The following is a 26,886-nucleotide window of genomic DNA, read 5'->3' on the forward strand; positions in this document are numbered from 1 at the left end:
CACTGTGCGAGCAAGAATTAGTATGGAAATAAAAAAATGTGATTAGTTTTATATGCATGAATTTATACAAGGAGGGAATAATACAGCTATTGGTATATCATTCGCATTTTGGTTGTATGGGCAAAAAGAATCTCTAACTCTTCAAAAAAATCGATTACCTATATTGTTTTGGATTTTTTTCATGATTGCAAATGGTTTGTATGATGCTGCATTGATTATTATTTTAAATAAAGCTATAAGATGGACTATGCGTGAAATTATATGATAATTACTGAATAAAACGCACTGCCAATTTTGAAATCTCTTTTGTAATTGCATTAGTCGGAAAAAACAAACAAAATTCGAAAGCAAGAACTTTGTTATGTAATTTTAATTAACTTTAATGTGCTGAATTAAAAATTGTTTACAGATTTAATCTACCACGTCTGGTGTTTGAGCTATAAAGAAATTTTCAATTAAGTTTTTTTTTTAATGCTTAATTAAAAATATACATTTTGTACATAAATACATAAAAACAAAAAAATTAGCAGTGAAAGTTAACCAAATAAAAATTCACAGGACAACGCATTTGAAAAGTTTTTGGATTGTTAAGATTTATGAATTTTTTTAACGCCATTAATTGCTTTACTTTGAATATGCGAGATACAACATACAACACTCCAATGTTATGATTTCATGCGTTCGATTTTTTTCTATGAAGAGTAGCATCTTAATAACTGTTTAAAAAAAAATATTGAATAATATTTATTATGCTATTGAGCTTTCGAAATCAAAAAAATTTTAATAGTCTATTAGTTAGATTAGGACTGAGTGAACTAGAATTAACATTTCTCTCTGTAAAGCCACAATTTTAGCTCCATTCTGCTACGTCAAGTGGCTACAATTTTCAAAAATCTAAAATATTCAACTAACTATATACTTGAAAAAATTATATCCGTACTGATCCGATTTTGAAGGCAATGTACAAATTAGTTTAACCAAGGCCTTGTGGGAATTGGATGAAATATTTAGACGATGATAAATTTTTGATTGAGGTGAAAAGATAAATTTTCAGCTGTCAAAAATTTACCCTGCTCTAAGAGTAGGCTATATATTTTTATTTTCAGAGGATACATTTTTAACAGTAGGTTTTGTGTCTTTTTTACCGACTTCCAAAAAGGAGAAGGTATTCAATTCGTCTGTATTTTTTTATTATTTTTTTTAATGTTTGTTACCTCATAACTTTGAACCAAAATAATAATTTTGTATCAAAAAGAAAACCAACTTCCACGGATGAAAACTGTGTTTTATGGATTTTCTAATAGTTTATATGGCCATAAAAAATTTAAATGGGACCACACTGCAGGCAGCAGCTTTCCAATACAAAAAGAATTATCAAAATTGGTTCACTCAGGCCAAAGTTATGAGGTAACAAACATAAAAAAAAATACAGACGAATTTAATACCTCCTCCTTTTTGGAAGTCGGTAATGATTATTTTTAATAAACTGCTAAAACTGAAAATTGAGAAAGTAATACGACATTATGATGTTTGTTAAGGGAAAATAAACATTTTTTAGTTCATTTCACTAAGTTTACAATGAAAAAAAAATTATAGTGAGTGGTAACCAAAAATTCGATTTCCCAAAAAAAACGAACCGAAGTTGCCCATCCGCAGCTGTCTAGCTGTCAGATAATAAAACAAAAAGCCGAATTTTATTCAAGATTATTTTTGAGTAGTTTTTACGCATAATTAATTTATTTTTGAAACGTTAGAAATAAAAATAAAAAACAATGAAATTGCTAAAAATAGATTTTCCTGATTTTACATTTTGTATATTCTTTTTTTTTGCATTTGTTCAAAGTTTGATTTTTTATTTTGGTTTTGCTTTCGGATAAGTTTTGACATGTTTTGTATGTTTTGGTATGTTCGTAGATTTGGTCAGTCGTCATGAAATTGAAGTTTTTATAGATTAGATTAGATTAGATTCTTCCTTTATTCATTAGATAAATTACAAGTTTTTTCTATTGGAAATACGGACATGACAATGCTGCCGTCTGCCGGAAGTTTTTATAGGTGGCCCGTTTATATGCAGGGTCGAAAGATCGAAATGGAAATTCGTATATGTGGAAGACTTTTGTTTTAATTTTGACAATAGGGGTCAAAATTTGTATAAATAACCTTTACTTAACTTTACTTAGCTACAACGGTCACTTTTGGCAAAAAGTGGAAAATTTACAAAAATTTACAAAAATTACACAAATTTTTGTTTTTTCTAGCGCCATTTATATTTGAAAAAAAAAAACTACAAAAATTGTTTTTGACATCAAGAAATAAGCTTTCTGCATCATTGTTTTTAATTTGTGGTCAGAAAAACTTAAAAATATTTAACTTATGTTGTTTTCTAACTATTGCTTTTGAAATTTTTGTGTAAAAATCCCAGATTTTTCCTATTAAATAGTAGATGAAATCTAGTTTTGTAATTGTTTACGAAATGTGTTCATATAAACTTAACTTTTTAAAATAAAACAATAACAAATGTTCAGCAAATGTCAAACAGAGAAGTGTGTTTGAAAGTGCGTGTGCTTGTACCTATGTATGTGTGATTCTTGATAAAAATCGAGATTCATATTTTTGATTCTCGAATCCATATTTTTGAATCTCAAGTTTCAAATAGATCTTGAAATCTGAGATTTTTCTTTTTCCTTACTTTACCTCTTTTAGCTGTCAGATTCACAAATTTGAAAAAAGTAAAAATTTTCTAACTCATTTTGTGACACTTTTTGCACCGCAAAATTAAAAGCAGTGATGCAGACAACTTACTTTTTGATGTCAAAAACAATTTTTGTAGTCTTTTTTTTTCAAATATAAATGGCGCTACAAAGAAAAAAAAATTACTTTTGTAAATTTCCCACTTTTTGCAAAAAGTGGCCGTTTTAGTTATACCTTTAAAGCAGAAACACAATCATGCTTTGCCGTCGATTTTGACAACTGCCAAAAGTTCAACCATACGAAATCTGTGTAACCTCACACAATGACGCTTTTTCTACGTACGCTTTTTTTGACAAACGTAAGGAAACGTAAGAAAGCGAGTAAAAGTTCAACCAGATTGAACTTTTGCTCGCTTTCTGACATTTATCAGACATAGTTACAGTCACCCACATAATTATTGGGCCAAATGTGAATAAAAAAAAATAAATTATTACAAAACGAGGTGTGTTTTTTGTTTCTCTATATAGATTTTGCACAAAAAAACGACATCGAGATATTTTAAATCAAAACAATTTACGTATTAAAAACAACAATAATTTAATGATGTTGTAGACTGAGTTTTATTGTTTGTTCTGTTTAAAAAAACAATTTATTTTGATTGGTTTTGTTTTTATAATTATAGGATTAAAGAATAAACAAATTTCTATGCATTTTCGGACGCATTAATATCCCTCTTCATTTTTCCACATTTTAAATCAATTTTTGTGGGTGACTGTGTTTTTTTTTTATTTGACAGCAGATTTTATGTTAAAATCAGCTGTTCAAAGTCAAAGTGACAGAAGCGCGCTTTGAGGATTTCTCAGCGTGATTGTGTTTCAGCTTTTAATCTCGCAAATAGAAAACGACATTGCAGAAGAAAAATATTAAACACCGTACAGGAACTATGTGCGACTCGTTCCTTGATTTTATTTCACTAAAAAGCATTTAAAGAGTAGAGTAGGTCAAGTTTTAATCAACGCAACGGTAAATATGTATATAAATGAAATGTAGAAATAATTTTATGTGTTTTAATGTGCGTTGCACTCTGCAAAAGCCTTCGAGACTCTTTGAGTTATCCGATTATCCGAAATTTTCTCCGATCGAGTATCGATACTCGAAAAAATGTCAATTTCTTATCCGCAGCTAGATTTAAGTTTTAGTTTTATCCGCAGCTGGGTGTTGTATTTGTAATATATGGAAGCTCCCACTGCAGATACGGATAGCTGTGCCAAAAACATTTATCATCGTTTAAATATTTAGCCCAATTCACACGGCCTTATTCAGATTGAAAAAAAAAAAAATTGAAAATAACACGGTTTTGGCTTTGGTCATATTGTAAAAGGAAAAGCACTTTCGGCCCGCGTGTACAGGGATGAGTTTGGTATCGAATGGAAGGTGGCGTTGAGCTTGTGATATATTTTTAAAATTATTCATGGGGAAGTCGAGATATTTGAGGTTGAAGTTGCTCATCTCAAAATCGAGATTTCAGCTGTTTTTTCAAACAATTGATCATAGACTGAGTAATTTATACGTAGAAAAATCGTATTGGTATCAAATTACATTGTTCATAAATCTGTATCAAAAATATTTTTTATTTTTAAACCAACTTATGTCGTTTTCGATTGGTTTAACTCAAGGATTCACTCATTCTGAAATCCAATAAAACACTTTGAACAGGTTCCACTCAGTTCTGAAAATTTATATCTGTGTTAGTGAATAGTCAAATAATTTTTTTTTGCTTTTCGACAAGGAAATTTAGTTTGACATTTAATTATGTATTTAAATATACATAAGTGATTTTGAGTGAATTCTGTTTTGAAATCAAAAAGAGAATTTCTCTTCTGAGAAGCGTTCTGCCTGTCATATTCGTGCGAATAAAACACTTTCAGAAGGCTTCTAAATGATTTCGGACTGCCAATCGAAAACGACATTAGAGATATTTAGTGCTTACTTCTCAAGAATTGATTTCTTTAGCGAGGCCTTTGACACGTCGAAATATCAAAATATTTAGTAAGGACTTTTTTCGCATTACTAGATAGCTTACTATGTTACCATCAATTCCATATATAATGCATTGTTGTCAATAAAACACAACAAAATACACATACAAAGACGCTGAAATAAACCATTTTACTAATAAAGACAGATTCTAGGATAACAAAAAAACAAGCCATTTATTTATATCCGAATACAGTGTTTATTAGTACATACCCGACTTCGAAAATATGTATGTCTATGTATGTATTAGACTGGGCCAAATAAATAAAATATTTTTTTTTTTGAAAGTTACTTCGAAAATCTTGTTCAGGATGATGAAAAAAAAATTTGGTGAAAATTTGAGCCGTTAAAAATAATTTTAAGAGGTCTATCATCGGTGTTTTTTATTTTTATACATGATATGATGTGTTACAACAGAACTGCTAGACGATCAAAGTAAAAAAAATTTCTGTTCATTTTTTCTTATATAAAATTAAATTTCCTACAAAAAAGATCTGATTGAAAATTTTCGTCAGACGAGCCGAATTCGAGTAATTAAGCTTTTTAAATCGAAGTGTTTTTTCAATTTGACTGTTTCGCTTTAGAATTTTGTGATGAGCAAATAAGTGAATAGAAAAATAAAACCACGACAGATTCTTATAGGAAATTTAATTCTCTACAAAAAAGGTCTCGTAGTAATTTTCCCTAAATTGAGTTCCGAAGAAGTTATTCACGATTTAAATCGAGAAAAAAAATTAAAAAATCAATTTTTAAATCGTGAATAACTTCTTCGGAACTCAATTTAGGGAAAATTACTAAGAGCCCAGTCTAGTATGTATGCGTGTTTTTATTGATAATTCACTGAACTAGTGACAGTGATAAATAGAAGAATGTTTTGAGGGAACCATTGCATTATTTGTGGAGCTAAACCTTGAAAGATCAATGAATTATCTTAGTTGCAATATAAGATCCTGAATAAAAAAGCTTTTCTACTAGGAATGTGATCATTGCATGCACGGAATTGATTTATGCAGTACTTATTGTACTTGGGATATTCCTTATGTTGTAAAGCGTGGAGAACTAATGAGACTATCGTGGTATCAAGGAAAAAACGAATTCAAGCGAAATTCATATCAAAGTTTGGAATAAAAGTTAACGTTATTAAGCAAGAAACTAGAACAACGAATGATGGCAATACTAAAAGAAAATTTTTCAGAAATCCAAATATGGCTACAGATATCACCAAAATAAACATGTGGATTGATAAACATATCTACTAGCGACTAGCGGTCATATTGGAAGTTATTTGCATCAATTTTTCAATAAATACCCAAAAAAATTAAGACTTATAATTCAAGAGTCAGCTAAGCTCGCGATATCGTTATATTCCTTGTATCACATGCCGGCAACTGTTCACAAAATTTTGCTTTACCGAGAAGAAGTAAAAGAAAGTAGATAGAAAGTGGATCACTTTCAGAAGTGACCCAAGAACGCAGGAATATTTATGGGGACACAAAAAAAGTTGTCAATCCCTGTTTCATTATCTACCTAGTTTCCTTTTTAGTATTTTTAAAACGAAAACAAAAATCAAGGTAGTTACCTACATTTCCTTTTATTCAGTTAAAAACTTTACCAAACTGTAGATAATGCCTTTCAATTATTATGAATGAGAAATAGTTGTAACCGTTTGCAATTAACAAAATCTGGGTGACCGCAATACGAATGCGCTTTTTTCCCATTTTTGTTAAAATCTAACACTTTATGCAAAACTACTAATCTTCAAAAACAATAATAAAAGCATACACTATTAAAAAAGAAACTTAGCCACCAAAGCGTTTTTTATTTAACAAAAAACAAAATAGAAAAAAAATTTTTTACAAAAGTTGGAAAAGAGTAAAATACGTATCACTTTCCGCCAACCGAATGGCTCAGTTCCTTTCTAAATTAAAGCACATAATGGCTTTGGATGGAAAGGAGCTATCTTCTGCCCACACCATCAGGCATTTGGCTTGGCATCTCCAACAATTTTTGTTCGTTTTGCTAGACTGTAGAAAGCCTTGTGTTTGTTACGCCATCATCGCTTTCATGTTTCCAGCCCCTTTTAGTTTCAGAAGGTTTTTGCATAGCTTTGTTTCCTTGATTATGCTTTAGACTCTATCTACTCATGTTTTATCTATTGTACTTGAACAATGGTCGCCCGTCGTTTATTACGTCAAAACGTAAAAGAAACTCAGGCCAGGCAAGGCAGGAGAAGGACGAGATGAGAAATAGTTGATGATGATGTTTTCATCAAGAAAAAAACATGAAAAATTCACTTGCATCCTTTTTGTGTTGTAAAAGACGCGCCCTCCTTCTGTTGAACGATTTAGTTTGCCGTTGTCATATCAGACTCTCTGTGTGCTTGAGTTTAAATACTTTTTTTTTTGTTGTAGGTACCTAGTTTTTTGAATTCGTCGATGTGTGTTGCTTTCTGGTTGTCCCTTTGCCTTCGCCGCTATTCGTTTGTGGGCATTCTCCTTTTTTGTGTGTGCACACAAAATGAAGCATTGTCCTTCTTTTGCTATATATACAGGATATAACATTGGTCGATTTCATCAACCAATCAAAAGCCATCTCAAAATGGCCGCGATTCGATTTCTTATTTGCGCATTGTTATATTTTGTTTTTGTTGCCGATTTTCTTTTACATTGCGTGTCGAGTTCTTTTTTATTTTTTTGTTTGTCTGTGAAATTGGGTTTTCAACTTTATTGTTATTATAATTTTAATGATTTAATATAGGATTTTATGTATGGAATTAATACCTAACGTTTTTTGTTGTTCGCTGTGCCCAACATACTTTCAAATTCCAGATTTAAGAAAATCCATTCATGTTTGTTACAATTATGAACCTATATAGGATGTAGGTTCTTTACTTTATGTAGGTTGTTATAGAAGTTAAAGAAGGGTTTCACATTTAATGAAGTAGATATTTCTCTTGAAAAGCACCGACAAAGTTAGAAAAATTCGGATTAAACATTAAGAACAATAGGTTAATAAAATAGGTGATTGATTCAAACTATCAAAGGAGCCCCAGAATTTAGTTATGCCCCGGGGCCCCGACAACTCAACGTACGCCTCTTTCCGAAACCAAAGAAAAGAAGAAGAAACAACAAGGCCCAAAAGGGCCCCTTTAATATAGAAAATAAGAACAAATAAAAAAGTACGTATTCGCCCTACTTTTTTTTTGGGCTCCTGACGTATCATTTTTTGGTCGCTAAGATTATTCAAGTAACATTATTTGGGGCCCTAAGACAATATTTAATTTATTTTTTTTTGGGCGCTTAGGTAATAATTTTTTTTATTTTTAAACGAAATATTATGTGGCTGATTACAAATTCTTGTGTCTGAAGTGATTCATGTCAAATATCTTATCTTTTTGCTTCGTTACTTTCGAGTAAAATCCAAGATCCTGAAAGCCCATTGTCATGAAAATCCATGATACCCAAAATCCCAAATGGGATCCCGAAATTCGGAAAAATTATACATTTATACCTATGTATGTACATAAAATGAAAAATTTGCGCAAATTTTATTCATTTCATTTATAATTTTTCCAGAAATCGATTTCGAAAAAATAATCCTAAGTGTAAAGTTAGGACGTTAAGGTTCAAAAAACAAAATTAATGTATAGTTCCGTTTATATCTCTTTGCACATAATTTCTTGTTTAGTTCAGTTAAGCAAGAAGTCAAATGCAGGGGATACGAAAAAAGTTGTGATGTCAGCTAAGTTTGGATGCAGCATTGAAGAGGGGTTTGTTTTGAGTATAAATCTTATTTTGCGTATTAATTGGTCTTGTGGGGTGTCCGCCATTTTGAAAAACGCTTAGGTCTCAATATCTCGAGAATGATTTGTTGCACAGAAAATTAGCAAGAACATTTCTGATGGGAAGTATTATTATTAGTCCGGGCGGCCACTGCAAAAACGCTCAACTCATCGAGCTAAAGAAAATTTCAAATGGGAAGTGAAAGAGGGCTATTAGTACGAAAACCACAGGTCTTCCCGTTCGCATCCTGGCACGATTGGCGTGGTAAAGTGCATTGTGCATCTCATAGAGTTAAAAGACAATATTGGTGTCAAATTAAAGGTGATATTGTCAGCTATCAAAATTCAGAGGTCTTCCGGGCGAAAGTCTGGCAGTTTTGTCATGCAGCCCGTTTTAAGGTTAGAAGCGATGAAAGTGAGTTTTTTCATAAAGTCTTGTTTTTTGGTATTTTGGTGGATGAGTTAAGGAGTTTTTTCACTATAAAATAAAAATATGAGTTATTAGCATTTAAATATAAAACGATGTTTTGGAAATTGCTTGATAGTTTATTAACAATGACCCAAAGTATATGCAAAACTACGAATAATTCACGAAAAAGTCTCAAATAATACGCTGCGCCCCTTACAACTTACCGAATTAAAAGTCGAATTCAATTTCAAATTAAAGCTAATAATGTCTTTTTTTGAAAACCAGAGGTCTTCCAAGCCACATCTTGACATTTCACCATCGAGCTTGGGTGAACGTTTTAAGTAAAAAACGCTCCTAACCTTAAAACAAGCTGCGTGACCTAACTTCCAATTGGCTTGGAAGACCTCTGGTTTTCAAAAAAAGACATTATTAGCTTTAATTTGAAATTGAATTCGACTTTTAATTCGGTAAGTTGTAAGGGGCGCAGCGTATTATTTGAGACTTTTTCGTGAATTATTCGTAGAAATTGAATTCGACTTTTAATTCGGTAAGTTGTAAGGGGCGCAGCGTATTATTTGAGACTTTTTCGTGAATTATTCGTAGTTTTGCATATACTTTGGGTCATTGTTAATAAACTATCAAGCAATTTCCAAAACATCGTTTTATATTTAAATGCTAATAACTCATATTTTTATTTTATAGTGAAAAAACTCCTTAACTCATCCACCAAAATACCAAAAAACAAGACTTTATGAAAAAACTCACTTTCATCGCTTCTAACCTTAAAACGGGCTGCATGACAAAACTGCCAGACTTTCGCCCGGAAGACCTCTGAATTTTGATAGCTGACAATATCACCTTTAATTTGACACCAATATTGTCTTTTAACTCTATGAGATGCACAATGCACTTTACCACGCCAATCGTGCCAGGATGCGAACGGGAAGACCTGTAGTTTTCGTAACTACTAATAGCCCTCTTTCACTTCCCATTTGAAATTTTCTTTAGCTCGATGAGTTGAGAGTTTCTGCAGTGGCCGCCTGCTCTATATCTTTTTTTCTCTTATAAATATTTTTTTGCGGGAGCAATATTTTCAGAGTTACAGCCATTTTGAAAAACGCTTAGGTCTCAATATCTCGAGAATGATTTGTTGCACAGAAAATTAGCAAGAACATTTCTGATGGGAAGTATTATTATCTTTTTTTCTCTTATAAATATTTTTTTGCGGGAGCAATATTTTCAGAGTTACAGCACCGCAAATGGTGGGTTTTTTATATGTTTTTAATAACCGTTAGAGTTTTGTAAAGTAATAATAGTAGTATAACTTTTATTTGCAAATTTTTTGTGCAACAAGTCGTTCTGAAGATATGTATTGAGACGTAAGCGTTTTTCAAAATGGCGGACACCCCAAAAGACCAATTAATACGCAAAATTAGATTTATACTCAAAACAACCCCCTCTTCATACTGCATCCAAACTTAGCTGACGTCACAGCTTTTTTTCCAGTCTCATTGTGCTTTCAGAAGTGTTGTGTTGCGATTGAATAAAGTCGCGATACGAGAGAAAAAAATGTACGCTAAAGGCAATAAACATTCACAAAAAAAAAAATTTAAAGGAATATCATAATATAAATTTATATTAACTACGACTGTAATTGTTATTATTTTATGTTTATTTCTATTGTTTCAATAGACGATTTTGAAGAGTTTTTTCCTTTTTTTTGTTTTACTTTCGAGATTGTGGGTTTTTGGGATGCAGAGTTTTCTGGATTCAGAATTTCCGGATTGTGTTCGTCTTCCCTTTTCTTTAAAACCCAAACGTTTCCTTATTTGATCAAGAAAAATTTGAAGCTTTTTAAATTTTAGAACCGATGCCTTTATAAAAGATGTAGGCAATTTTAATTGCAACAAATTTCGATTTTTATTTTTTTATGGAAAACATTTAAGATTTTTCAAATTCTGTTTTAACAATTTCGATAATTTGAACTTGATAAAATTTTTGTTAAAAGTTTTTGGCCTAGTTACAACGGAAGTTGAATCTGTGACTGCACAAACCAAAAATTTTTAGTTCACAAGGTTTTTGAGTTATAGATTTTACGCTAAATTAAGTCTGAAGTCAGCGGACAAAATCTCAAATAATGGTTACAAAAAATTAGGTTTGGCTGGCATCCAAATTTGTAGGAAATTTGGACGAGGAATTCAGGCTGGGATAGGCTAAAATAAAGATGTGGAAACACTAAGGAATTTTTGCAAAAAATGAGGTAACTGATTCTATAACTGAATAAGGAAAAAAGTGTGTAGGTCAGAAGGAGATTGAAAGTGTCTTGAATTTGCAGATAATACACCGGCAGTGTGACAAAAAACTAGAGCTTTTAGGTTGGGTTGAGATAAGTAAAAAATCCTGTAGGAGGAGGAGCCAATCCTCTCCGTTTAGTTGGGAGGGGCAATTTTCACTTTGACTTCGCTTGGAAATTGTTTACAAAATTACGGTTTTTTTGCCTTAAAGGCCGTGGGGCCCACGCATAATAAGAAAAATTCGAAGGTCTGTTTTCAGGCGTTATGGAAAAAATATAAATTCATACCGTGTCCTTTAATTGTATCCTCATACAACTCTGAATATTTAAAAAAAATAACAGAAGAAAGGTTACCTACAGTTTCCTTGATTTCGTCCAGCAAAACAAAAAATCAAGGAATTTTTATAAAAAAGGAGGTTTAGTTTATTTTTTAGCTCTCGAAACCGAAAAACATTTCCGCTTTCTGTTTTCTCATTTTGATAACTAGATAATTAAAAACAAAACTAACACAAATTCTGTAAAAAGGAAAAACTTTTCAAAAAATCTGATTTTTTAAATTGTACAAAATTCCACCTAGAATATAACTTTCTTTTATAGTCTGTTAGTATTTGATATGTTTATTAGAACCTTAAGAGATATGAAGGTCCCCAACTGAGGATTTATCTGTAATGATTTCGTCGTTTATGGGGAATTTAAGAAAACGCTACATATTCTCAACCATTTCAATAGAAATACTTTACGTAAAAACTTCGTTTACATACATATATTTTAATTTTTGGATAAAAAACAAGCCTTTGTAACTGCATTAATTTGTGTCGATATCTTATTTCAGTCATTAAATATCCAACATATAGATCTAGATGTTTCCATTATTCTTATGCCCATGCTAAATGTATGTTTCAAAGCCAAAATGAATAATGCCAACACACAAAAATTTTCAGACCGTTGTTTATCATTTCTTAATAAATTTAGGGTGTTGATTGCGAAATCAACATTAGTTCTTTTCTAAAAAGCATAGAAATTCTTACAATATTTTTTTGTTAATTTTTTTTTATTTAAAACATTTTTTTTTGTATTTTTATTTTACTTATTGAACCGAAATACATTACATTGGAAATAAATTTTTCCAGCAAAACTTTAAAAACGTTTGTAAAAAAATTCACAGGTCAAATCTAAAAAAATAGTATGAATTTACCCCCAAATGTGAAAAACTAAAATAATTTCGAAATTTTTAGGTTTACTGACCCCAAATACATTGAGTTAAATATAAATTTTTTTAGAAAATTTTAATATACATACGCTCAAAATAAGGAAAACTTAAAAATTAGTATGAATATTCCCCAAATATTAAATAATTAAATATTTCAAAAACTAGAGCTGTTAGAAAGAAACCAATATGATTTTTGAGCTTACTAAACTAAATCTATAAAATTTGATATAAATCTTTCTGGAAAATTTTAAAAAGTTGAAAATTGTTTGTCAGTGTTATTGAATAGGTCGATTGTATGATATTTAAGAAAACCGTCAGCAGATAAAATTTAAAAAGTTTATCATGGACAAGAATAATGAAAACAAAATTGTAGAACATTTTATTTTCTACCACTTTTATCTTAATTAATTTTTTTTTTCTATGAAAAAATTTTTCGAGTTATTTTAAAAATACTATTCCCTTATTCAGCTTAAACGTAATACCCTTTTTGAATATAAATTTTATGGTTAATCCAATATGAAGGTGTTTTTATGTGGTTTTGAGGGTTAGAAATCTAGCTGCGAAGTTAATTTTTGCGAATCCATAAAATTTTATAAAAAAGGTAATATCTTAAAATCGGTAAGTGTTATGTAAAACAAAATGAGAAAATATTATAACTGGATGTCTTACAAAAGAATACGGTTTTTAAATTTTCCGAAACGGTTTATTAGTTAGTCGTTTTGTTTATAATAAAAAAAAAAAAAAAACAGAGAGAGAGCGTTGTAAACAATTGGTCAAATCTTTCGAATCAATAAACCGATTATACTATTTTCTCATTTTGTTTAACATAACACTTACCGATTTTCAGATATTACCTTTATTACTATTTAGATACTGGTTAACTTAGTTAGATATCTATACTTTTCCACAAAAGACACCCCAATGTAAATTGTCAACTTTAAAGTTTTTCGGAAAAAAAAAATTAATGAAAAGAATCATATTATATCACGTTAAAATACCTATCTTTTTTAATATTTAAACACATTATCATACACTTTAATAAAATAATTTAAAAACTTACTATATAATTAAATATTTTTTATTTCTTTTCTTTCCAGGCCTTGTCTGAATGCCTTCCAAACTAAAAAAAAAACATATATTTGATAAAATCTTCCATGTCCATGAATTTTTAAAGTTCTAGACAAATTTTTTTTAATTGCAAATTAAGAATATTAAAAAACAATACAAAAAAAATCGTTGCTAATATTTATAATCATTACTGTCCAAACTTAAACAAAATCTTATAACGTATTATTTTGTTTATAAGCTGTATTAATCGTAAAGTAAATAATTAAATCTACGAACAAACTTATAAAGATAATCTTTGCCCAAGAATCGTTTGAACAAAACCAAATTATATAGATACATCTTAAATAGTAAAATATACTTTATTGATACAATACAATTCGGAAAATGAACAAAAGCATTTCTTAAATTAAATACAAAAAAAAAACAAGAACACACAAATCAAAAGTTATCATTTCCCATAAAAATAGTCGTTTTAACCGTCATATGAAGGAACAAGACCTTCTCAACTAGTTACAATATCAACGAAACTCTCCATCACTCATTTTAATTAACGTGTGATTGATCCGGCAGCTGTGCGTAGCAAAATCTGTTTAATTACAATTTGGCATGAGCCATACGCCAGGTTTGAAGAAATATGAAGATAATGAGTGTAGTGGGCCACGACCACCTGTTCCCGGAGAAGAAAGTCGAGTTAGAAAGGTTTGATTCAGAAAAATATTCAACTCGAAAGCCTTCCTTACGATATCATATTTCTTTTAGATGACCGAAGGGGTCTCGGAAAGCTCAAAAAATTCCCCGCCATCATATTTGAACTGGGCATTGCGACTGTCATATCTTCTTGAAGATAGAGATGGAGTTGAACTGTTCAAGAAGTACGTCGAAGAGGAGGCTCCTGCTTACAATGATCATTTGAATTTTTACTTTGCCTGTGAGGGATTGAAACAACAGACAGATCCAGAAAAGGTTAAGCAAATCATTGGAGCGATATACAGGTAAAATGAACAATTTTCAATTTTGAGAAATACAATATTGATTCTATTCCAATTTATAGATTTCTTCGAAAAAGTCAATTGTCAATTTCGGAAGATCTGAGACGCACTATCAAAGCTGGCCTCAAAAATGAAATTGCTCTTAGCCCGAAAATTTACGATCCTCTGCAACAAGATGTCGAAAAGACAATTAATGAACGCATTTATCCGACGTTTTTGGGCTCGGAAATGTACATTGAGTACATTCAGCAAATGTCCGCAGCTCAAGAACGTTTTAGTGGGGCTACATCGACAAGTGGAAGCAGTAGCAGTGCCAGCGGTGGTGGTGGAAATGGAAATTTCGGAGCTAGTGGCGGTTGCAGTTCAAAAAATCCAACTCTTATACCAATGGCTGCTTTAGCTCCAGGGACAAGTGGTAGTGGTGCAGTTGGTAGTTGCAGTGCCAGCGGAAGTGTTTACGGCCCTTCAACATCAGCTAGCTCAAGTGGTTCTGTAAGTGCAACTGATACTCTGCCGCGCAGCTCAACTCTTCCTACTTTACATGAAGACTCAGAGTTGTCGATAAGTGATGATTTTGAAAAGTTACGTGTTGAGGGCGGACGAATGTCGGCCGATATGCCGATGCGACTAACAAGAGATCTTCTATTGGCCACACAGAAAAGAAGACTGGAAATTCGACCTCCTGGGTAAGTTTTTTAAGACAAATTGTAGTTGTTTTTAATGTATGTGTTCTTGAAAGATATGTTAATTTTTAAAATATATTCCATTTTGTATATAGTTTATATATTTTGCTTACAAGAATATAACTAAATATTAATAATGTGTACCTTAATTTGATAAGCTTCACTGAGTGTTTTCATTTTTAAGTATTGATTAAAATTTTCTATTTAACTAGCTCACTATGTTCAAATAATAAGTACCATAATACATCAATATAATATATTATATTATATTGATGTGGTATATATTTTCAGTATTATAGTTGAATATTTGTAAATGCATTCAATATTGTATATAATTTTTTTTCAAATTTATTATTATACGAGTATTTAAATTATGATCAACAATTTATAAATTATTAATTTTGTATCTTCAAAAATTTATGTTTTTAGTTTTTTTTTAAATTTTTTATTGAATTTTGAAAAACTTAAAAAAAAATTACAGAAAGCAATACTTAGGGCTTTTTTCACATTGTTTGGCTAAGTTTGTAATTAGCTAATAATTTAATAGCTCACCTAGAGCATTTCGCTTAAAAGAAAATTAAGAATTTTAGTTATACCTAAAACTTTATGTGATAGTTTACGCAGAGAAGAGCAAAGTTCTTTCAGGCTGGGAAAATCATTGCGTAAGTTTTAAATCTGTTCTACACAACTGCATCATTTTACTAGCTACGTCCCTTCTTTCCAAGGTCATGGAAACACTGTTTAATTTTCAGCTTAAGAATTATCTTGAAGAACAGAAGCTTCTTACTGTCCGACAGTACTGATTTCGTAGCCATATGTTCACCGACACCGTCAACTGTTGGTCTGTCAACCGAACCGTTCAATCGACTCTTTTCCTTATTTTTAGTAATGATTTACTTTCTGAAACTTCTAATTCACTTAATTGCTAAGCTGATGATAGTACATTCAGCTTTTCTATTCGTTTGTAGATTCACACACATGTCCTTCTGATGTGAAACTTTAACGGCAAAATATGTTAAATTCATTGAATTCTTATCTCGAATGCATTGTCCAATGAGGAGTTAAAAATCGCTAAAAACTTCTAAACAGAATGCTGTTTTCTGTCGTTAAAACGAAACCCTCCCACTTTGTCAATATCCTTGAGTGGTACTTGCATCGAGGAGAGTGAACAGCTTTTAATCCTAGGTATGCCCATTACAAACCACCTTTTTAGGAATGAGCACATATTTGATGTCGCTAATAACTCTGCGAAATGCTTAGGTGTACTTCGAAGTTGTAAGAAATTCTGTTCCTCCTCTGATCTAAACAAAATTTATAAAGCTCGCATTTCCCAAACCTACAAAATAATTCCCATGTCTGAGCAGGTGCTCCTTAAGCTGGATCCACACTAGGTTGATCAACATGTTCAACATACGTTCCAAATCGATATACTGAACAGTTAAAAATTTCCAAATTATTTTAACTGATACAAATAGGACATAATATCTGGGTCCACACATCAATTGAACCAGTTTGTAACGGTTTAACTATTCATTATGTCGATTTGGAACGTTTGAACGTGTTGATCAACCTAGAGTGGATCCAGCTTAAGACCCACACGAGATATGAGGACAGCTTTTAAAATGATAGGTGACCATTTCAATGTTCAGAACTTTAAAACCAATATGCATCGGAATCTCCTTTTAAACCCTTCCCTCTTTTCACACTGTGTTTACTTAATTTTGAGCTCGAAACCATATTAAATCTATTTTTTATATTAAAAGTTAAAATAAATTTACTATGTATATTTTTTTAATGCTATAAGGCCTATTGCATTCCAACGATTTTTTATGTATACGTGTGTTACTGTGCTTTTTTTAAGGTTACCATCGATTTTCGTCGCACCCATTTCAAAATTCGGTTTTGTATGGAAATCTTAAAACTCAAATGGCGAGTGCTAAATCTTAATTTTAAGGGATAAAATTTTCAGGGAATTTTTTTGGCAATTTCCAACCGAATTTTGAAATGGGAGCAACGAAAATCGATGGTCGCCTTAAAAAAAAGCACCCTAACGTGTATTTTATTTATATAAATTTTTACACAAAATACCATATATGCGTTCCTTTTATGGCTTTTCTATTTTGCAAATAAGGAACGGTTCTCAAAGAAAACTTTTTCATGCAGCGATTAATGCTGACTTCTATATGAGTAGATTAAGGGCCATTTTTTTCACTCGGAGTTGAACATAACTTGAGGATTTTTATCCTCAACTTCCGAATTCGGTTTTATTCACTCCAAGTTGACGTTTTTAACTTTCGATTTTAAACTTGAGAGTTGATCAACTTCCAGTTTTCTCAACTAGAAGTTTGCCGACCAAACTTGAGAGTTTGCTTTAGATTTTTTTTTTTTCAATTTTTCTGTCAAAAAGTTGTTTGCAGTTATTGGGCAGGTTCAGAAACGTTAGGCACTAAATATTTAGGTAATTTCTCGGTCTCTGATTGGTCAGCTGTCAAAAAAAATCTTTCCAATTTAGGTAATTTTATTGGAAACCCTACTAACACTTTTGCTTCTATAATGCTTTACAGAAGCAACAATTGCATCTGTAAAGCTTTATAACACCAAAATTGTTTGTCGGGAAGCTAACTGGAAAGTTAGGCAAGAAAATTTTCCCTAAAAATTTAGGAAAGTTTTTTTTGTCAACATGACAGCAGATTGTTTTTAATTAAAAAATTAATTTAGCAAAATTAAATTTATTTGTGTGAGAAACAACTAAAAAGTGCATTATCGGTTATAAGTAATTTTATTTATTCATTAAAGTTAAGTGAAATTTGGTGTCTGCCCCACGCGATTTGTAAAATTCTCAAGTAAATTTCGAAATTTGACAAAAATGTTGTATCCAAACTGATTTAGTCAATTTACTCAAATTTCCGTTCAGAAAATGACGTTGCCTAAATATTTAGTCCCTAATATTTCCTGAACGTGCCCATTGTGTTAACGAATTAATATTTCAAAGCAAACAAAAATCGAACAAGCAAACAAAAACCGAAAAATTAAACACAAAATAGAATACAAATATGCCATCGATATGACAGATTCAATTTTTAATTTAAATAAATGACATTTTTTGTTTCATATAAATATCCCAGGGATATTTTTCAAACATGAAGTAGGCGTAGGCCAACTTTAGATCTTCAACTGGAGAGTTGAGAAAATAATTAGTGAATAAAAAGAAATTACAACTTGCGTTTCAACTCTCGAGTTAAAGTCAACTCTTAAGTTGGCAAACTCGAGAGTTTGCTTCAAGTTGAGCAATAGTTAAAAAAATGGCCCTAAGTTTATAACAATTTAAAAAAAGAAAATATTTTTTATCTCTCAAAAATCGATAGTAATCACTTTTCTCGCTCACTTCAAAGCCAACTAAAACTTTAAATCGCTTTATTCGCTCTAGTAAAAGTCGCTTTCATCGAAATTATAGCCCAAAGCAAACATTATCTACTTTTTGTAAGCTTTTAATCCTGCCTAAACGCAATATTTTCTTCAATAATATCACCGATGTATGTACATATGTAGGTATTTGTATCTGCACAAATATTATGTTTGATAGTTAAATATTAAATTCAAAATCATATAATCCATGTATGAATTTTTGTATGTAAATATATTTATGTATGTATGTATGTTTTTTCATATTTAATTTTTTTATTTGTCTCTCCAAATTTAATTTAATTTATTTTTCTACTTATGTTTTTTTTCTTATTAATTTATTTTTTATTTTTTCTCTTTCCTTTTTTATGTTTTTTTATATGTCTGTACACGAAAACAAAAATATTTGCAAAATAAAAATGCAATATTAACTGCACAACATTTACTACATCACATCACACCTGACTATAATGTATAACTGAATGCAACTTACTGTGTGTTGTTGTTGTTATTTATGTGTGCCAACAAAACATGTATAAATATTTATATATAATTGGAATTGCATGGACAAACTCATCCACTTATTCCTCTCCACAATAAAAAAAAATCAATCCCGATCAAAAATATTTTGATAAAATCCTGCATGTAGAGCCCATGGTTATGTGTATACAGCAAATCCAAGCACCTCTTATATGCCCAATTCGAGGGTAGACTCTGAAAGAGCAAGTGTAAGTTCCGGTGGACGAACCGATTCCGATACAATGTCGCTCTCCAGTTGTTCGATGTAAGTACTTTTTGCACAAACTTTAATATATTTTGTATAAACTTTTATAGATACATATTAAGTTATTTTAAGCAAGTGATGCAGTAGTTTAATATTTGTGTTAAGAACGTTTTTAAAAATATATTTGTTTTATACATTGTTAAAATTATAGGGATGGTCGTCCATACATCCAGAGAAGACACAACTCCTCGGAAAGTAAAGCAATACGACAAAGTGCTTTAGCCAATAAGGAAACCAATACTTTTCAAGTAAAATTTTATTTTGATTTAAATAGCAATTCGAAAAGATTTTTTAAATTTAATTTAATAAACTTTTAAGGTTATCCCGCGAACACAACGACTGCATTCGAATGAACATCGTCCACTAAAGACATCGGAACTAGTAGCATTGCTAATTCCAAAACTAGAGGAGGTGAAACGTAAACAAGACCTGGAAGATCGAGCTCGTCTTGAGGTAATAATATCACATATTTATTTTTGTTAACTTCGAGAAAGGGTACTAAAAACTGTTGTTCAAGTAATTAACAGCAAAACTGAGAAATCTTGCGAAAGTAGGCATAAAACATAATTTAGTTGGTAGAAATGTGGTTGCTATAAAAATTAAGCTCTAATGGAATTCAAGAAGTCTACAGCTAACTTGGTATGACCACAAAAATTTGTGTCTGATGAGTTTTTACCAGTGCTGGCAAAGTTTACATGTTTAACTCTAAACAGCCGACAGCGGTGACTAAGAGCGACCGCACACTACAGACTCCCAACCTGTTGATAGTTTAGTGATACATTTCAGTCTGGGTTGTTTTCTCAAACGATATGCTCTGAAATACTTAATTATTGAAAAAAAAAAAAAACATAATGGCAACTTTTTTTAAAAAGAACTGTGGATAAGGGCTTTAATTAATGATAAATGTCCATTCTCATTTTCAAAAACTCGAAAATATTTTGAAATGAAAAAAAAAAATGTTGTAATACTTGTTTTATCATTTTTAACCAATGGCAATTGCAATTTTCACAATCGGAAACATGCTATTCCATTTAACATTTGTTAAGAATTTATTCCTCCTTTAAGTAACATCACAACATGCCTTGAATTTGATGATATTAAAGATAAATTCAAGTTTTTGCAAGTGTAACCGTTGATTTTTAATAATCTGTTTTCCAAAATACATAAGTCATTGGCTAAGAAAACTGCCCCTGCCGCCTAAACACAATGGGGAATAGACTCCCTCCCATACACACCAATGCACTCACAAATTAAACTCAATTTAAATATGTATTTCATTGGGCAGGAAAAAAAATCAACTGCCGAAATTAAAAAGATACCAGTAGAAACCCCATTAAAGTTGTTTTATCTTTTTATTTTAATATCTTACTTAGAGCGCATTCCTTTTATATAAAAATTTCGAGATATTGCACACTTTTTATTAAAACAATTAAGTTTTACTTTTTGAAGAAGTTGAAATTGTTTATCGAAAATTCCTAATAACAGTTTACCTCTCATAGAAGCGTTTTTTTTTTTTTAATTTTTACTATAACTTCAAATAAATATTGTATTCAAAAGCATTTTGAATGTATATATAAATTTAAATACAAAAAAAATCAAAAACTTAATTTTCAAGAAGGCAAAGTTTTGGATTAAAAAAATATTTAAAAAAAAATAATTTTTCTCAAAACGGAATGTTTTTGCTTTAGCGTAAGCTGTTGATAAATAATTATCTACAACCAAATAACATACCAACTTTATTTAGTTTTTTCTTTCAAAAGTAATTTATTTGAATATATAATAAATTACTTTTTTGGAAACTATATGAGTTCTTTAATTAAATAAAAGATTAAGAATAAAATAAGAGGTCAGAACATTATAAATCTATCCACTCTAAAACAGTTAATCTTTCAACAATATCACATGATTAGCAATAATCATAACCTAGCAGGTTTTCGGTTATTAAATAACCCAAAGTTGTTAAATGCATATGAAGAAATCAATATTCCTCGTACAAATAATATGAATAAAAACATATTACTTGAACGATCTTCACTACATACATTTTTGAAACCATTAACAACTAAGGACATATTTGAGACAAAATTCTAAAACGCATTTATTCGTTGATCTTATTTTGTATTAAAACCAAATTGAACCAAAATTCATACATTTTTATTTGATATTTTTAAAAATTACTTTAAAATTACTTTAATTTTTAAAATTTAAGAAATTTGTATAAATTGATTTTTGTGTAAATTTAAAATAATATTTTTAATTTGCTTTATACCTGAACATGAGAAGAATTCTCAAAAACGTTTGTTAAATAAACAACATTTATATGCGTATAAGAAAATATTCTTTATCTTATATTTATTTAAGAAAAGTAATTTCTACAAAAATTTTGTTTTTACACAACTCCAAAGTTTTTTGTTTTTTTCTTAAAAAAACATCTTATATGGTTTTCCATTAGTTCAAAAAATCAATTTATTCTTTAATCTAGATCAAAAACCAATTTTGTTGAGAGATTAACGGCCGATTTCTTCACAGAGTCCTAGCGCTAGTACCGGTCCTAGTCCTAAAGTTAGTACTCAAATCGGTATCAACTCATTTCTTCACTCAAGTACTAAGCCCTAGAACTGTCAATTTAGGACCGAGTACTAGTTAGGACTCGGTACTAGCTAGCTCCTCAAAATCAGCTAGGACCTGGTTATTATACGAATCGTTAGTACTCAAATCGGTACCAAATGATTTCTTCACAAAAGTCCTAAGCCCTAGTACTGTCAAATTGGTACCGAGTATTAGTTAGGACTCGGTATTTGTTAGGACCTCAAAATCGGTAGTCTAGCGGTTAGGACTTGAATCAAAGTAATGAATTTCATTCTTTTTAAGAGATATCTTACAGATTTTTTAATTTCTTGTGTGCTGTTTCATGATTTTTTGGTGATTTTAATAATTTGAATGATTTTTAAAATTTACCAAGAAACACCTGAGAAATGCAATACCCGAACTTGAAGAATGAACAAAAGAACACTTCCTGATGAAAAAGTAACAAAAATGTATATCGAACTTTCTAAAAGTGAAAACCAAGTCAAGAAAGGTGGGCTTTGCGTAGACATTCTGCATTTGCATTTGTATTTCTAGAAATGCTGAAAGCTATTTACGAGCAAAGTTAAACTCATTTCTGGAAATGAGTAGCCTACGACTACTAAGTATGACCTTTCGGGGCCATTTTTTGGCTGCAACAATTTTTTAACCACAGTATCACAGATGAATATCCAACATCAATCTTCTAGTTTCAAACACAAAATATATGTTTGTTATATTTACAAATAGTTTTGAAGGCTATGTGCAAGCTAGTCTACAAGCCATGGTCAAATAATGCGATTTGCACCGATGACTAATATGAGACATAAACACATCAAAAAAATTAATGCGCCTTTAAAAACTGTTATTTTTATTGAAATATATATGTACATTTACACATCTATGTACATAAATGGAAACTGTTTTTTGTTATTTCTTAACATATGATTATTCTTCCTGTAGGCGACTGGTGGTCCATCCGTTTTTAGCCCAGATTATTGAAAAAATCTCTCGTCTCTTGTAGGTGATCTGGTTATTAGCTTTGCCAATTTGAACATTCCATTTTTGACTTTGACACTTATTGATTAAACTTTAATTTCTTTTCTTATTGGGTCTTTTATAATTTTTTTTTTATATTTTTTTTCAATGGTGATATTATTAATCTTATGTTTTTTGTCTATTTGTTTTGTTTTATTTCTTGAAATATCGAAATATAATAATTTCAAATAACAAAATATTGTCAAAATGACAGTTAGACCAGTTTTATACGAGTTTATTCTTAGGACCGCGTTGTGAACTTAGATCAGGTCCTATAAATGTGAAGAAATGCTCAGGTACTAACTTTTCGTTAGGACCGAGTACCAGAGCTAGGACCTGGTCTAGTTAGACCGGGTACTAGGCTGACTTAGTACTCATGTGAAGAAATTGGCCGTAAGGTCAAAAAATTAATAATAATACAACGGTATTTCAAATGTTTGCAAACAACTACACCCACATCTGGTGGTACAGCAGTAAATGTTATATAATAATGAAATGAATCATAACATGCTCCATAGCTTTCTTGAAAAAAATCCATCGTTAAAAAAGTGTTTTGGCTAAGTTTTCATTAATATATAACAATTACTGCTGTACTAACAGATATCGGTGTATTTGTATTTGCTTTAATATCTCAAAATAAAGTTTTTCAACTATGTATTTCATAAATATTAAACTTACTCTTAGTAAAAAATACATTTTAGGATGTATTATGATTTTCCCAAACTTTAGTAAACCAAATTTTATGTTTTTTAAGTTTTTTTTCTAGTTATGAACATATTTAAAAAGAAACACCATCAAGCGAAAAAATATATTTGAGCTTGAAAACAAATTGCTTTAATTGTAAACACTCATTTTTAATAGCGTTTCTCGGATGAATCCATTCCATCGAGTGATAGGCTTGCCAGTGATCGAGCATTCGCGCAAGCGATATGTGAAAAATTTGCCCTTGACGAAGACAACGATCAAGATATTCTTGATCAACATGTCTCGCGTGTCTGGAAAGATCAAACTCCACATCGATCTCCAGGTACAATGTCACCGTGTCCTCCATTACCAACAAGAAGGAGAACAACTCACGATTCAGGAATGTTAAGCGATGGTGCCATAAGTATAAGTATGTATAATTTTTGTTCTTTATTTATTATTTCCTTTTATCTTAACTTAAAACATTAAAATTAAAGGTGGGCATTCAATGAAACACTCAAAGTCAATGCCCGATCATAGTTCCTCCTCAAGGAAGCTAACCAATAAATGGCCTTCCATATATACTGATAGTGGAATTAGTCTAACCTCAGCCGATACTCTTATGAAGTACAAAGACGCCAGGTATGTTTTTTTTTTTTATTTTTGAAAAAATTATGTATTCGGTTTTTGTCAACATTGTTTTTAATTAAAAAAATAGCTTGAGACCTGGTTCAAGTACCGCCTCACAGTTAGAAGAGGCAAAAAGAAGACTGGAAGACGAGAACCGTCGGTCTCGTCGTTACTCACAACAACATCCTTTGCCAGCTATGCAGCAGCCTCAATCGATGAGCAGCAGTAGTAGTGGCAGTAGTAGTTTACATCATCCACCACCACCACCGTTGCCCGCTAAACCACAGGAAACAACAACCGTTGTCTTCTCGTTCTGTGATGAGGAATATCCATATCGATCTAAAATTCCTGGTACTCAGCCAACATTAAAACAATTTAAGGATTATCTGCCAAAAAAGGGAAACTTTAGGTTTGAAATAAATTGTTTTTGTTTTCAAAACTAGATCTTAATTTGTTTTTAAACTTAATTTCTGTTAGATTCTTCTTTAAAACCCATTGTGAGGATCCCGATAGTCCAGTAATCCAGGAGGAGATTGTTAATGACTCGGATATCTTGCCTTTGTTTGAAGGCAAAGTGATGGGTCTGGTCAAGCCATCCGATTAGATATTAAGTTTTATTTAGTCAGTTTTTTACACACATATAAATTTTAAACAAAAAAAAAAATACCAAGATTTAAACAAAAAACAAACACAAATTAATTTAACAACAACATGCAATTTATGTCAATGTATTAACAAATAATTAAAAAAAAAATAATAATAATAAAACAAACAAAACCGCAAAAATAACAAAAATTAAAAATAAAATAAAATGCAAAACATTAAACCATATAAAACAATATTTAGTGATAAAAACAAATTATTAACATAAAAAAGAAATTGTAAAAAGTTGTATTTTTTAAATTTTATAACAAAACAAAAAAAGAACAAGCCACAAATAAAACAACAAAAAAAAAATTACTAAAAACATTTTGTATTTTATAAAATGCAAAAAAGAAAAAAAAATTACAAAATGTATAAACAGTATACACACGAAGCAAAAAACACTCACTCGTAAATGCAAATATTTTTGCAGGCGAAATATAACATAATTATTTATTTTTAAAATTGTTTTGGCGCTTACCAAACAAAAAAAAAAATTCATAGAAAATAGAATACAAAAAAAGAAAACTAGATAACTCAGTACATTATAGCATAAACGATTTGTGGAGGAGAATCGAATGATGACATCTATTTTTATTTTATTTTTTTGTTATCTACTTAAAGAAAAAAGTGTAAAATGTGTTATTCTTTATTTAATTGGACTGAATATTTTTTTTAATATTATCGAATATCGTAAGCGATTATCAGCACCAGCGATGTTAGCATCAGAATAATTGAATCATAAAAATAAAAAAAAAATTCTCATGTTTTAAGAGATGCTGGTAAAAGCAATTAACCAACTGACATACAATTTTCTTACTAAGGAATCGATAACCAGCTAATGATAAATTAAGCAAAACAACCAGAGCATGTTTATTTTTTTTTTCTGAAGTTGTAAATTTGTCTCATCCAAATATTTCTCATTTTAAATTGCATACTCGTTTTAAATTGCAAGAATAGGTTCTTTAAATCATATACCCCATTAAAATATTTTTTTAATATGCTATTAAGTAGAGTTGTGGAAAACTAAATATGTCTCAGCAACATTTTTTTCATATAATTTTTGCAAAAATTTAAATTTTTAACTTAAGAATATAATTCACAACAAATATGATGGAATAAAATGCCTTCTAAACTACGGTCCATAAGTTGTCCAAATTACAAATTTTTGTTTGCTTATGTCTCTCAAGTGTGGAATGATTTGTTGCTCCACAGAACATTTTTCCTGAATTGTAACGGTTTTTGCAAAGTTTTTTTTTTTTTTATTGTAAACGTATTTGGTGCTTGACATGATTTAGATCAGCTTTTTGGAAAAACCTGAAACATACTGCAAATGAGCATCCTTTACTCACGAGTTTAATGAAAACTCTTTCCCACAGTTGATAAGAAAAACCTTCCCCAAAAATCAACCGATTTGTTGAGCCTTTTACTGGAAAGCCAGAAATAAAAACTGTTCTATTTTTTTCTTTTATTTTAGATATTATTAATAGCAGTACACATACAAGTTATAGTTAGAAATATAGGAAAATGGGCAATCACTGAAAACCTTAACTAACAAGTTTTATGAAAATTCCAAATTTACAGAACGCACTTTGTTCACATTCTCTATCATCGTTAACTCATGGTTGATTTGTTATCGCAATTAATAAGTGAAGACAGAACACTCATTTATTATTATTAAATTCAAATCCAATATCTCAATCAATTATTCTGATGATGGTATAAAATTAATGCAATGCACCATTTTTTTTTTTTTTTTTTTGTATTCCACTTTTTGTCAGAAAGGAGGGACGAATTTAATGTTTGATTAATTTTTCAATTTTGTCCAATATAAGTTAGTTTGAATTCAGATGTAGTCGTCTTATATTGAAAATATCATTAATAACTATGCACACATAAGAACATGCTTCATAAATTGTTAAATGTGCAAGTGGGGATGTGTCACCAGTATTGGAAGAAATTGGTAATGCATAGTAACTG

The 26,886-nt window shown here is 30.4% G+C and overlaps 1 protein-coding gene across 2 annotated transcripts in view; it reads left to right on the plus strand.

Moving 5' to 3' along the window:
• LOC129914080 (axin) overlaps positions 1 to 25,951 on the plus strand; it is a 79,850-nt gene extending 53,899 nt beyond the window's left edge. Inside the window, exons 2-11 of one of the 2 annotated variants that reach the window (XM_055993132.1) lie at positions 13,519 to 14,188; positions 14,249 to 14,481; positions 14,541 to 15,164; positions 19,213 to 19,347; positions 19,499 to 19,595; positions 19,666 to 19,800; positions 23,812 to 24,064; positions 24,132 to 24,276; positions 24,353 to 24,673; positions 24,742 to 25,950. In XM_055993132.1, the coding sequence (XP_055849107.1) occupies positions 14,096 to 14,188; positions 14,249 to 14,481; positions 14,541 to 15,164; positions 19,213 to 19,347; positions 19,499 to 19,595; positions 19,666 to 19,800; positions 23,812 to 24,064; positions 24,132 to 24,276; positions 24,353 to 24,673; positions 24,742 to 24,868 (2,163 nt within the window). In that variant the 5' untranslated portion in view covers positions 13,519 to 14,095 and the 3' untranslated portion in view covers positions 24,869 to 25,950. Of the gene's footprint in view, positions 1 to 13,518; positions 14,189 to 14,248; positions 14,482 to 14,540; positions 15,165 to 19,212; positions 19,348 to 19,498; positions 19,596 to 19,665; positions 19,801 to 23,811; positions 24,065 to 24,131; positions 24,277 to 24,352; positions 24,674 to 24,741 lie in introns of both variants that reach the window. The other variant, XM_055993133.1, reaches the window with a different exon arrangement.
• Positions 25,952 to 26,886: the final 935 nt, after the last annotated feature.

Source organism: Episyrphus balteatus, chromosome 3 (genome assembly GCF_945859705.1).
Source record: "Episyrphus balteatus chromosome 3, idEpiBalt1.1, whole genome shotgun sequence".
Taxonomy (NCBI): Eukaryota; Metazoa; Arthropoda; class Insecta; order Diptera; family Syrphidae; genus Episyrphus; species Episyrphus balteatus.